The sequence below is a fragment of the Eucyclogobius newberryi genome, unplaced genomic scaffold (genome assembly GCF_026437365.1).
Source record: "Eucyclogobius newberryi isolate DKJ021-1_F unplaced genomic scaffold, fEucNew1.0.hap1 SCAF_4, whole genome shotgun sequence".
Taxonomy (NCBI): Eukaryota; Metazoa; Chordata; class Actinopteri; order Gobiiformes; family Gobiidae; genus Eucyclogobius; species Eucyclogobius newberryi.
Genome location: NW_027316056.1, coordinates 10,012,809 through 10,026,815, shown reverse-complemented (window position 1 = coordinate 10,026,815; position 14,007 = coordinate 10,012,809). Strand labels below are relative to the sequence as shown.

The 14,007-nt window shown below is 39.7% G+C and overlaps 3 protein-coding genes across 4 annotated transcripts; all 3 read left to right on the top strand.

Moving 5' to 3' along the window:
* LOC140377372 (uncharacterized) lies at positions 1-7,776 on the top strand. The gene is made up of 6 exons (XM_072462760.1): positions 1-462; positions 1,101-1,198; positions 1,959-2,058; positions 2,676-3,453; positions 6,105-6,208; positions 6,746-7,776. The coding sequence occupies exons 1-6, from the start codon at positions 162-164 to the stop codon at positions 7,396-7,398; spliced, it is 2,034 nt and encodes a 677-aa protein (XP_072318861.1). The 5' UTR covers positions 1-161; the 3' UTR covers positions 7,399-7,776.
* Positions 7,777-8,686: 910 nt separating this feature from the next.
* On the top strand, positions 8,687-12,449 carry LOC140377371 (uncharacterized). Its single transcript, XM_072462759.1, has 5 exons — positions 8,687-9,152; positions 11,308-11,375; positions 11,692-11,785; positions 12,171-12,380; positions 12,424-12,449. The coding sequence occupies exons 1-5, from the start codon at positions 8,852-8,854 to the stop codon at positions 12,447-12,449; spliced, it is 699 nt and encodes a 232-aa protein (XP_072318860.1). The 5' UTR covers positions 8,687-8,851.
* LOC140377589 (uncharacterized) lies at positions 11,675-13,373 on the top strand. 2 transcript variants are annotated; one of them, XM_072463048.1, is made up of 2 exons: positions 11,675-11,773; positions 12,171-13,373. In XM_072463048.1, the coding sequence occupies exon 2, from the start codon at positions 12,461-12,463 to the stop codon at positions 13,118-13,120; it is 660 nt and encodes a 219-aa protein (XP_072319149.1). In that variant the 5' UTR covers positions 11,675-11,773; positions 12,171-12,460; the 3' UTR covers positions 13,121-13,373. The 2 variants fall into 2 exon arrangements, with proteins under 2 accessions (XP_072319149.1, XP_072319148.1); XM_072463047.1 differs by having other exon boundaries at positions 11,675-11,785.
* Positions 13,374-14,007: the final 634 nt, after the last annotated feature.

Genomic DNA, 14,007 nt, shown 5'->3' with positions numbered 1-14,007 from the left:
GTCCGACTTCCGCTTTCAAAGCGCAAACATCAACAAAGCCCGACTCCGTAAAGTTTTCTTTTATTTTGAACGCGACACCTGCTTCGTTTGAACTCCTTTTATTCCAGCTCCTGTTAAATATTTTAAAGTCCTAAACAGACCGTGTTTTCGTTGCTTTCACGATGCGCACGGCGGCAGGTTTGCACTCTCAGATCGCGTCCATCGTCGAGGTTCTCGCCAACGCCGCCGTGGCCGAGATCTGCAAAGCCGTGGAGGACGACTACGCCGTGGTAAACGTAGAAATGTCCCGGAACCAGAGGGAGAACGAGTGTCTGCGGCGGCGAGTGAAGCTGCTGGAGCTGCAGGTGTCGCGGGTCCGAGCGGAGCAGCGACTGAAGGCGCAGGACGGTGCCGGGACAGGGCGACTGCTCCCCGGTGTGAGGCTCCTGCAGCACCGCCCCGGCAGCAAGGACGCCCCGGCGGGTACGAGGGGAAGCACTTACACATATTTATTTTCTTATTGTCTCATAAAATGTATTTATCATCGGTGGCCAAAAAAAAGTATTACAAGCGCAACCCACAGTACCATTCAAATTAAGTTTGTCTTAGAATTATATATTTCAGTTTTCCCCCAAGAAAATACAAATATATTTTGTGGTGTATATAGGTCTAAATATTGCATTCATAGCACATTGCAGAGAGAACATAATATTTGAATATGTGACCAGAGTTTGTGTGTTTGTTTACCTGCATTTAGTGTGTGAATAAAAAAATACTGCGTCGTTATACTCTGGGTGTAACCTTGGACTACATCTGTGTTGAGAAGAAACTTTGAAAAAGTTGGTCATGTGTTTGTAAACGCCATGATTAGACGACCAAGTCCTGCAAAATGTTTCAAGCAAAGTTTGGGAACCTTATTAATTCATTCTGATGAGTGTTTTTCTGTTTTCTTAATTGATTTGTCACTACTAGGGGGCGGGGCAAAGCTGAAGGATCTTTATTCATCTACAACTTCACAGAACCAACTATGTGTATATAAAAGTATTAGGAAACGGGGTGTTTGAATGTAAAAATACAGATTAAACTCTTGTGTAAAATTATCGCTTGTGTTTTTCCACCAGGTTCCAGTTTTCAGACCAGGCCCAGGTTTTTAAATAGACCCCAGCATAAGTCTCACACAGACCAGGACCAGGAGGTTGTTCCCACCACCAAAGCAGAGGTAAACGTTCAAAGATTCAAAAATACTTACTGTCAAAGGCACTTTTTTATCATTAATATTTAAATTTTGAAAGCTTCGTAGAGTCTAAACTGCTTCTTGGTGAATAAAGGGGATCAGACGCACATTTTCATCTATTGTGTATTTCTCAATCTTTGGTAGAGATCGACTCATATATTCCATGAATCCAGAGAAACCAGCTCTGCTGATACTTTTGCAACAATTTAAAAAATGTTCCCCAAATTATACGATGTGAATTTATAATAAACTCCCCCTCAAACCTGTTTTACCACAAACTGGATAAGAAGGCACTGCAGAGAGCGAAATATTGGTCTCTGCTGGAGATTTAAGTCCAAAAGTCGATAAGCGAAAACTACTGTACTGTGATCTCTTCTGCAAAGTTAGAATTCAGCAGAGTTTTAGGTTTTCAGTTTGTTTTTTGGACTATACAATAATTAGTTACAACATAGTTACACCTTTGTCGTGCCTTTTAAACTGTTAATATTTAAATTTTAAAAAAGGTCTACTATGGTGGGGCTGAAGCGGGTTAATCAATTAATCGCAACTAATCAAATATTTAAGTAATTGTCAACTGATTTAGTTATCGAATAACTGTTAACTGGTCCATGCACAGATTACAGAACATACAATGAGCTGAGAAAAGAAGTTTTATGACTTAAATTGAGCCGGGAATGTGTACATTGAGTGTATTTGATCAAAACTCTCTTTTTGGGGGTTTTTGACCATAAATGTGCGCCACCAGATCCCCAAACAGCTTCACTTCAGCTTAGTCTGGGTCAAATTCTGTACAAATCTTTTCAACACAAAGCTTTTGCATTCCAAACAACTATTTGATGAAGAAAGTACACTCGATTAGCAATATGGTTGTTAGTTACCTGTTGGAAAAAAAATAGTGTACAACATAATAACTGTTGAGTGCCATAACGCAGATGTATGTGGGGGGTAAACTAAGAGTATAGATGTCAAGATTAGGCCTCAATATAATCATAAGAACCAAATCATACTGAGCATGACAATTTAAAAAAATTACAAAAACAAGTCTGTTTAGTCTAATCTATTGTTAAAAAAATAAACCTAAATGTAAATAAACCTAAATGTAAATGTATCTAGCTGTTTTGTTCACATCCAACTTTATTTTTTCTTTCAGAAAGTTTATTTTCGTAAATTCCGTCACAAATTTGTGAATGAAAGCAAAAGTTTGTATAATTCTTTGCAAAATGTTAAAATATATTTATCTTATTTATATGCGTTTTAGTTCAATGAGTCGTCTGACCCGTCAGAGGCACTTTAAATGAAACGGTGTATATGAACAACACCCTTCACCTGAGCTATGAGACATGCAAATCAAATAAAAACATAATGAACGAGTAGCCGGGCTTCATAGATGGAAATGCACGTCAAAGAAACGGAACAAAAATGAATATTGTGAGCTGTTGTTGTTGTTTCCATTAAACAATAGTTGCTACCTTCGTTTTGTGCTGTAATATTACTTCTGTTCAGCCCACAGAGCCCGAGGACGACGACGACATTATCATTGTGAAAGTTGAGGGCAGCGTTTCACTTCAAAACAACAATAACAGCAACAGCAGCAACAGCAGCAACAGCAGCAACAGCAGCAGCAACAGCAGCAACAACTCCACGTCTTTGGACCAAACTTCTGAAATCCAGGCCCAGTCCAGCAGCCAAACAGAGGTCAGTGGATCACAAAACTTCACAGAGAAACCACAGGGGAATATCGCTTTTTCTCACTGCGATAGATCCAAAATATGTGACAAAAACGCAGCAGCAGAAATATCCAATTCTACTGCCACTTCTGCAAACAAAACTGTCGGGACATTCACAACTTCTTTCAACGTGAGTAACACGGCCACAAATCACCTGCCCATGTCAAACTTTGTTATTTCTAATTGCATCTTCGACAATTCAAGCCAAAATGACTTAAACAGAGAGACTGAAAACGAATTTGGGATTAAACCATTCGCCTGTTCAAAGTGTCCAAAAAGGTTTTCCCACGAGCTGGAGTTGAGCAAACACCTCAGAAGCCACTTGACGCGAAGGTTCACCTGCGACCTCTGCGGGAAAGGATTCCTTTGCAGGAGTCATCTGGAGATCCACAAGAACGTGCACACGGGAGAGCGGCCGTTCAGCTGCTCCGTGTGCAACAGCTGGTTTTCACATCCGAGTAATCTGCAGCGGCACATGAAGAAGAAACATCTGCTCAATGTTAAATGTAGGAGGTAAAGAGAAGTTTGTTGTGCTTCGTCTCAACTTCAGGACGACACGTGACAGTCGATAATGGAATGTCTGAGGTTCACATTGTTTCGGTGGTACAGATTTAATCCTGATCAGGTCCTGGTGTCGACTTGGTTTGGTCCAGTTCTAGCCGTGGTTTAGTCCAGGTTTGGTTCTTCTCTACGCAGACATTCTCAGGGGTTTCTACAAAGAAATACAAACTAGACTGCTTGGATTTTAAAAGAAAATATGGCATGTATTTAAGTATTTTATAAGGATTATTGTTTTGTGTGTGCCCATGACAGGTTGTGCCACTTATTAAACTAAAACACGGTTAAGATAAATATAGTTTAAGTTTTGCAAAACATTTACTCATTTTATCCCAGAATAGAATTTGTTTTAGGTTTATAATTTTACTTCCTGGTTGTAATTGATGACATCATGATAGGAAATGACCCAGCAACCACTGGGCCAAAACTCATTTAATGCCACAATTGTTTTTATTTGACTAATAAATATATATATGAGAGTGCCTTTATTTTGTTGAATTAATGTTTAGAGTGTCAAAAAAGTAGATTGTTCTGCGTAAATTATGTATCAACTTTGGATGGAATAATTGTCCCTGGTGTGATGTCACTTCCTGCCATATCTACAGATTTTTCCTATTTCTCCACAAATAGCTTCTCGATTGGTGTAAAACTATGATGTATAATCACAACAGGTATAAATGCCCTAAATAAAGTCAAAATTAGAAAATCGTGAAAACCTGTCATAGACACTTTAGCCGAGACGCTGTTGGTGAATAGGACAAAATCTTTAAATTAGATGTATCAATTTGAAACTTGAAATTAAAAAAAATATTACAGGTTTTTCATGGCATGTTTTCGTACAAAAGGCATTTTGTGTGTTAAAAAGGCCAAAATTGCACATATTTTGGACATTAATATCTGAAACATGGACGGAGCAGGTTTAAATGTCTTGGTTCATTTCGTTGACATATTAGACACAGAAAAATGTGGAGAGGGGATTTAATTTTTATTTTATTTAGTTTTTCCGTGAAAATGTATGTAAAAATTCTTATTGTCATGCGCTAAAACACGCTCGCAAATATCCTGATGAATGTTTACATTTCTTGGTTGAGGTTCAAGTCTTGTACAAAACAAAATCCCTGTGTGAAAGATTACACTAAATTTGTTTTATTTGTATTTCTATCTACTTTTATTGCAGTGTTTTGAAAGTTTGACATTTGTTTAGCAATATTTTTTTGTTTAAGCATGTTATCAATAAAGTTATGGTTAAATTTGTCATGTTTTTCAGTTTATTATTTACTGTGACCGGCAGACATGAAAACGGATACAAAGTTCAGTTTCTCTGTCAGAATAACAAATGTTTTTCACTACGGCTTCAGAAAGTGCTGCTGTTTTTCAACTCCAAAGATGTGATTGTTGTCAGTTAAAGGACTTTTCTCACAGTTTAAAAAAAGATACTAGTTAAGATGGATTCAGTTCACGATATAATCATAACACCAAAAACGAATAATTGTGACAGAGATCAAGCAAAACAGAACGTACACCTGTAATAATGCTTTTAATGTGACTGTATCACAATAACTTTACTTTTGCCTTTCATCAAACTGGGTAGACACTATTGGAACTGTAATGTATTCGAATTAAAGAAAAGCGTGTATATTATATTATATTATATTATATTGTGATGTTTCTTCCCACTATCATTATAAAACAGTAAAATCCAAGCTCTGGTGGTGGTGCAGGACCAGGACCAGAGAGTGGACCAAGAGGTTTAAACACACTGGATTTCAGCCACACAAATGAGAGGCTCATTCTTGAACTAAAACATCAAATTATAGAGCAATTCAGTGCTACAATTGTTATCAGCAAAAGCAATATTTGATGTTTTCTTCATCTGGAAACACAGAGAGAAAGAATGTTTATGACATTTAAAATCAAAACCTTACATACGGTTTCTTTAAAGTCTAATTTGAGGTTCTCCCATTTTTCTAATTAGATTTAGTTTGGTGGGACAGAACCTGTGATAAATCTTTATCATAGTTTTGCTTCAGGCAAGTTGCAGTTTGTGAAGACATTTAGAAAAATAAGAGTTTAAAATGAGTGTAGAGCTCTAAAACCGAATCCCTCTGTGATGTCATCAATGTGCTACGTGACATTGAAAACAGACAATTTAAATTTAACCGACACTTTTCTGACGATCGTTGATCAAATTAAAGGGGTTTTATGGTATTATTGTTTGTCAAATCACAACTAGTCATTTATAAGGATTTTGGCTCTTGTTTACAGGTTACTAGGTAACAAATAGGCAACATGTTAGATTAATATGTTAATTATGTGAATGAGCCAACAAATAAGGTTAAACATTTGTGGATCATAAGTTCGGACATTTTTTCAAATTGTATATATAGAGTGATATTGATACTTAAACTGTTAACTTGAACCAACACACAAATACAACTGATACATTAAAACACAATTCATCTATAACAAAACTGATCCAAATGTGGTTCTCAGCTGTTAATTGCCCAGTATAAAACTGCTTTGTGTCAATAAACGTCCAGTCTTATTACGTACATTTCACAAGCCCAGGCGGTATAGTTGACATAATTATCTTTTGTCACGTGTAGGTTTATTGTTGAAAATGAAATGTCTGATTTTTTTCAGAGTCGAAAATCTCAGGAACATTCGAGGAGCATTTGTCTGTCTGAGGAGCAGATGGTGAAACATGAAGGTAGCTCTCTAATTATTTAGTCTTTAGTATCTTTTCAGAACATGTTTGTTATGTTTTCAAACATAAATATGGCATTTTATGTGTAAAAACTGCCAAAATTGCACATATTTGAGACATTTAAATCTGAAAAAATGGACAGAGCCAGGTTTACATTTCTTGGTTCATTTTAGATACAAAAAGATACTTAGATACTAGAACTAGATACTTATTTAGTACGACAATTAACCAATAAATTCAAATTCCTTCCCATTTTTTAGACTTAAAATTTGAATAAATCAAGGTCAGAATTAGATGTCAACAAACCGTGTCTCGCCTTAATAAATGTACTAATTATTTATATATGCATTACTTTGCCTTATTGTTTTGTGTGTATTTGTCTGCAGATGGAAATGAGCTCAGTTTTCTTTAAACAATGCTCATGTAAACTAAAAGAACTAGTTCAAAGTGCTTTACAGAAATCACACTAACAAATAAAAACACAAATAATCACTATGAAATACATGTTTAAAGTGCTTCGTTTTCTCTTCCCTTTCTCAGGTAACTTGAAGACGACGTTTCCGCACCAAACAGAGCACCTTTATCCCGCTCTCATAACAGACCCTCACGCGAACCCTCAGCCACTTTTAAATTCAGCAGCCTGTCAAAATAAAAGTGTTTCATCCGTGGAAAACGACACTAAAGCGACTGGAGAGGTTTTAGCCTCAAACGCTGGCGAGAATTCAAGCTCGCGGTTTTACCTTCAGCCGCCTGTACAAACAAAAGCTTCTGTTCAGACTCGTCAAGGTACGGACACTTTAGCCAACGAATTTCTAAACTTTCCCTGTGTATTTTGCCCGCGCCGCTTTGCCCAAGAAAAGGAGCTGTTCTCCCACGAAAGCGTCCACCGAGCGACGAAGCCGTACCAGTGCGACCAGTGTCCCAGGGTTTTTGACAGCTTTTGTCACTTGAAGAGGCACAAACTGGTGCACACGGGAGCGAGGCCGTATCCGTGCGCTCACTGCGGGAAGCGTTACTCCACCTTCAACAATCTCAAAGTCCATCAGAGCGTTCACACCGGAGAGAGAAAGTTTAGATGTCAAATCTGCAGAAAGACCTACGCGTTCCACAGTAATCTCATAAGACATCAGGCCGTGCATCGGAAAGAGCAGCGGGTTTGTGTGGGGGTTTTTAGTTCTGCGCAGAGCTTTTAGTTAGAATAGAGATTTAAATCATGAAAATCTATTTGTTCATTGTATCCTATTACTAAATAAGGTTAAAGTAAGAACAAAATTAAGAGCAAATGCAGTTGATTAACTTAATAACCTTCTTTATTTTTATTATTAAAGGCACAGAATGTAAATTTATGGAGGTGGAAAGTCCCTTTTGTAATTGCATGGAAATGGAGAGTTCAAACCAGACTTCAGAACATTTTCCATGCAGAAGAGTTTTATGCCATACTGTGGAATATTATAACTAAAGATTGTCATGGAAACAAGCAGAAGGCTCCTCCCCCAGGACAAGTAAAGTCAGGTTTGTGGTGATGGAGCTGCTCACAGTAAGGACAGATTTGAAACACATTTTTTGTGCAGTTTTTAGTGCAATAAAACCATCCCAAATGAGAACAAAACAAAAAATGGTTTTGTTTTAGTTACTTTGTGGCTAAAATGTTACATACTGTGCCTTACAAAGTTCATTTTTTTTTTTTTATGTTTTATGTTCCTGTAGGTATATATTAAAGCTCGGGTTCCTGAGGTTTCTTTTTTGTCAATTATTTAATTAAGTCTTTTCCCTCAGTTTATAATGAACCTAGGACTTTGTAACAAAATGAGACCGCTGCACGCTGTTTGCAGCTCATAATAAAGTGTTTTATTTCTCTAACCTATAAATAAGAGCAGAAAGCTGCACTCTGATTGGGTGTGCTTGGGTGACCACTAGTTTCACTTTGCCATTTGAAGAAAGTTAAAAGCTGTGTATGAAAATGAATACACAGCAAGATTTGTGAGAACCAGGGACTAATTACAGATTTAAAAACCCTCTTCTGGTTTTAGCGGTTATGAAAATTGCATACCCCAGCTTTAATGTTTAAAGACTGTAACTCAAAGGTTTCATCTTGTTATGTTTTACATATGAAGGCATTTTATGTGAGAAAATGGCATTGAGAATTTCCCGACAAATGAAAAAGGTGATGAAATATAAAATTCACCTCATGAGTATAAATCAGTCTAAGAAAAAGATGTCAACAAATCTTTCTGGACGTTCTGTTAAAATGTTATGTGTTAAAAGGCTGATAATAATGCATTTGGAGAAAAGTACTTTTGAAGTTGCAATATCCCATAAATCAATGGATGAAGTGTATTCAATGAAATAATAAAACACATTTATTGTAAAACGAAAAAAAAATGTTATTACTGATGTTATTTTCTCCTCTTACACGCTGATCTCGACGCGCTGACATCATCACCCGGCGACACTCACCATCTTTGCCTCAGATTTTTTTCTATCCACAACAACAAAAACGCACAGACAGCGGCTTTATTCCCGATCCCCGACTTTTCTATCCTTCACGTGCCTCTCCTAAACTGTCACGTTACTCCAAAAACACCCGCTTAGAGCCAAATCGGCGCGCAAATCACTCCAAACTAGCCTCGGAAACGGGCTGCGGTGATGATGGCGGCGGACTGTGTCGGTTTCCAGGCTCAGATCGCATCCATCGTGGAGATCTTGGCCAATTCTGCCGTGGCCGAGATCTGCAAGCTGGTGGAGGACGGATACGCGGCGCTCCGGTCCCAGATGGAGCTGGAGCGGGACGAGAGCGAGAAGGAGAACGATGCGCTGCGGCAAAAACTGCGCCAAATGGACGCGAAGGTGCGCAGCTACGAGCGCAAGATGAAGCGACAGAAAAGCAACAACAGCTGCCAGAGAGCAGTGGGAAGCATGCACGCCGCTCATCTGAGGCCAACAGAAGGTAAAAAGGACTTGATGGAGTCCGTGTCATGCGCCTGTCGTTTGATATGATGTGGTTTTGCGTCTGTTGCGTTCGCCTTTGTGCACATAAATATGAATGTCTAATGAGATCTCCGTCATTGATTAGCACAACGTTGGTCTGCATTAATGTAGGCCAAGTGGGCGTAGTCTGATGACAGACGTAGACTAATTATTTAGCAGCACCAGACTCGGCCTGTGGCTTCTTTTCTGTCTCTAATACCAATAAGCTTTGTCCTCTAATTCAGGGGATATGGATTATTGAAGTGTAAATCTGTAGGGCTGCAACTAAGGATTGTTTTAGTAGTCGACTAGTCAAACAATTATTTCTGTTGTTGTTTGAGACATTTTTAAATATGCCACAACATTCATATTTGAGCAGTTTATGCAGATGTTCTTTTGAGTTGACATTAGGACCTGTACATTGTTGATTTATGCATGCAATGTCTGATTCTATTGGCGTTGCTGTTAAACAAGTCACTATGATTGCAAACTGTGTTCAATGACAATGGCAATAATGGCAATGATTCTGATTCTGGACCGAGGTGGCTGCAGGGGAGAACAGGTGTGTCTTGCAGGAGCCGATAAAGAATAATATTTATGGTGCTACTACAGGGGTGTCCAAACACTGTGTCCCTCAGGCTTCCTGCTAAATTGGCTTAAACAACAAAAATAAGTACTTTTTACTGTAAAATTGGAATAATGTTTGTTATACTAACCTAATATCAATGTTCCAAGTCTTACTGAAGATGTTGAGGCGCATCTAAACTATGTGAAATGCAAAATTCCGAATGGTTCACTTAATTGTCGGGTTGTTTGTGGCCCTTGATGAAAAAAGTTTGGACACCCTTTGGTTACTATTTCTCCTGTGGATCAAACAAGTTTGTGTAAGTCAGAGAATTAATGAAACATGAATCCCAATTTAGGTAATGTTGTAAATGCCTCCTAAAGCTAAAAAAACTATTAAAAAAAAAGCCCCAAAGGCTAAAAAAAGCCCCCAAAGTGTGGCCTCAGTCCCTTGTTCCTGTTCTGTTTGAACTAGTATCCAATGCGGACTGGAACCAAAAAAGGACCAAGAACTTATAAAGGTTCCAGTTTCAGTGTAGATTTTAGTTTAGAGGATTTGACTTTGGCGAATCACAATCAACCTACAAAAACCTACCAATTTATCATGAGCTGTAGTGGTTAAAGGTGCACTAACAGTTCACAAATGTTCACAAACATTTTCCTTTACGACTTTATTATTATTTAACTAATACAAACATTAGTGGATAGTTTTATCTAATCATGAGGCTAAACCTGTGACTGAAGCGGAAGTGGATCGATCATAGCTTCAGGAGCTGGGCCTAGACAGAGAACCACGGCACTAGAGAACTACTGAGTCGCTAGAGAACTACTGCTGAGTCGCTAGAGAACTAGACCATTACGGTGCTTGAGAACTACTGAGTCGCTAGAGAACTAGACCATTACGGTGCTTGAGAACTACTGAGTCGCTAGAGAACTAGACCATTACGGTGCTTGAGAACTACTGAGTCGCTAGAGAACTAGACCATTACGGTGCTTGAGAACTACTGAGTCGCTAGAGAACTAGACCATTACGGTGCTTGAGAACTACTGAGTCGCTAGAGAACTAGACCATTACGGTGCTTGAGAACTACTGAGTCGCTAGAGAACTAGACCATTACGGTGCTTGAGAACTACTGAGTCGCTAGAGAACTAGACCATTACGGTGCTTGAGAACTACTGAGTCGCTAGAGAACTAGACCATTACGGTGCTTGAGAACTACTGAGTCGCTAGAGAACCACGTGTACCTTGAAAAGTTTGAGTTGGCAGATTCACACGAGGATTTAATTGATTGCTTTGCCATTATAGAGTGTCTATTACCAAATTTAAAGATCAGACAGTGACACTGATAATATTCACCACATTTTATCACATTTAAAAAAAACTAAAAGGTCTGATTTGGAAATGTTTCAGCAGGATGTGTGGTGTGCCGATTCCAAGAGTTGGCACCTCATTCTTTACCACACAATCTGCTTATCTGCATCTGATGATTGTTAAATCAAGCTTTTATTCAAAACACCAGCAAATATAAAATAAGCCTTGTTGACCACAATATGATATGTTCCATTTTCAGTGTCTGAAGAGATGATTGTTCCGGTCACTGTTGGTGAAGACGACAAATCAACTCAACACACACAAGCGGTAAATTTTCAAAATAGTTTTACATTTTGCAAAAGGTAAAAGCAGCTTGGGTCTTAATCAGTAATTGTCACATTACTTCAAAACACAAAACATTTGTATAATTATACATTTGCATAATGTTTAGAATTGGATTTTTTTTTTTTTTTATGGTTTTCATTTGTCAAGTGTCTGTGCAGTTCAATCAATAAGCTAAGAATTAGAAGGGGAAAGAATTTAAGCTCACCCAAAAAGATATTTGTGCTTAAAAAGAATAAAACGTCTTGAATTTTCAGATTTTTAATGAATAAAATGTGTTGTTGTCTGTTTTTATTGACAGCAGCCTGTAAAACAAGAAAAGGGGGATAAAGAGGACTGTAACCTGGACCTGAAAGTGGAGCTGAACATCAGAGCAGAGTGTGGTTTGTCCCATGGTGAGACTTAAACATGGAAGAGAGGACAAGAATATCAACTCATTGTATTCTGTGATAAGTTGTTGTCGATAAACTTTAGACTTTATTGTCCTCATAAGGAAATTAGACAGACAAAACTACAATAGAGTTATTACAATAAAGTGCACTCGGCGGAGCCTGTTTTTTCTGAAATGTAATGGTCGAGGGGATCAGGCTTCTTCCAAAACCTGCACCCGAGTTTGATTTCATAAAGGGGAATTTTGTTCTATTAGACCATTTGAATGAGAGAAGGACTTTACTGTTTGGTCATGGTGTCAATAATTGTGAATAATTATTTATTTTTTTTGTTCTTACAATAATGGTAACACTAAAAATGTCTTCTTTAATCATCATTTTGCTTTTTCAGCTGTGGAGTCAAGCGAAGAAACCTCTAGTGCGGCTGAAAACAACATTTCTCCACCGTCGCCTCAAACTGCGCCTTCCTCCACCGACGCCACCATAGACTTAACCTGTCGGCCTCGAGCCAAGCGCAAATCCACCAAACCTGTCGCCAACCCGGCCAGCATCACGGCGGCAGACAGCCCCATCAAACCTGAAATCCAAGTCATCGACGATGGCGAAGATGACGGGCCCTCTGAACTCCCGGCCAATTTAACGAGCGAAGAAACCAGCCCTGAGCGTTTGAACAATCTGGGCATGGACTTGGCGTGGATGCAGGAACGGGTGACGCATTTGGGAGCCGCGTACGCCGTCGCTCAGCTCGGATTGGGCAACTCCGAATCGGGCCACGCGTCCTTCCAGTCGCAAGCGAGCGGCGACAGCTTGGAAGGCCCGCCCACCATGATTTTCCCGTCGTCGGCGCACGAAATGGCCGCGTTTGCCGCCACTTTTGACTTGTCCGCGGTGGTGGCGAGCGCTCAAAACCCGCCGGCCTCGACTGCCGCTTCTCCCTCGCAGGACGCGCCAACGTCCGCGTCGACGGCGGACCAGAGGCGCTCGTTCAAGAGTTCCAAGGAGCCGGCAGCGTGTAACATTTGCGGTCGAGTTTTCCCGAGCGCGGCCACGCTGGAGCTCCATCAGCGCACGCACACGGGAGAGCGGCCCTACACGTGTCCGCACTGTGGGAAAGGCTTCGCGCAGCCGAATAATCTGAGGGTGCACTTGCTGATACACACCGGCGAGCGACGGTACCGGTGCACGCTGTGTGAGAAGAGTTTCATCTCGTCGAGTCACCTGAAGAGGCATCGCACAGTCCACACACAGGAGAAGCCTTACAGCTGTGCTCGCTGCGGTCAGTCGTTCAGTCAGATGTGCAGCGTGAGGCGGCACCGGCAGCAGTCGCAGTGCGGACTCTAGACTGGCAACAGACAAACACTAAAACTACTAATGTGTACATGAGTTACAATCACTCCAGAATACTTGAGTATTTTTGACTAGTTTGGATTGGTTGTGAAGTAAAATTCACATTTATTTCTCTCATTGACTTTCTGAATAGATTGAATATTAGTTTAAATGTTGGTCGTTCAGCTGTGGAGTAACTAATGAAACGTAACATTATAGTATGCATATGAAAGTTTGTTTATCACAAAGTTATAAATGCTTTGTAATACTTTTTTATTATTCAAGTGTAAAAAACAACAAAACATTTTTTTTTACATCTAAACACATTTTTTTTAAAGGTGGTATGGACGATTTTTTTCAGCAAATTTTTTATCATATTTCCTCGTGGCGTGGATAAATCATTTGTCCTGCCACGTATCAATCATAAAACGCACCTACCGCTCACCTGCAGCCGCATCAGGTTCGTCCCCACGTTTCCGCGTGCCTAAGCGCATGGATCTATCATAATATAGTTCCCTCAGTGTACGGGGCAAAATGAAGACGGAGAAAGACAGTTCGAGCTGACGCAGAAGTGGACAGAAATCTACGGGAGACGAGAGATGCGATGCGCTCCATTGCGCTAATAAACAAACGCACGTGTGTGTTGTATCGGTCCACACGGGAGAGTGCGCATGCGCACTTCCGCCTGCGTTCTCAAATCGCCGAAAAATCGTCCATACCGCCTTTAAGTAATTACAATCTTTGCAATTTGACAGTGGCGCGCGGTCAGGGCAATCAAGGCAAGCAGTGATTGATTAATAAAAGCTAAAATGACGGTATGTCACAACTATCTTTAAATTGGTCAGAAATATATCCAAATAAGCCCTTTTCCCCTCATTTCTGCTGCTGAAGCTTGGCTGGAA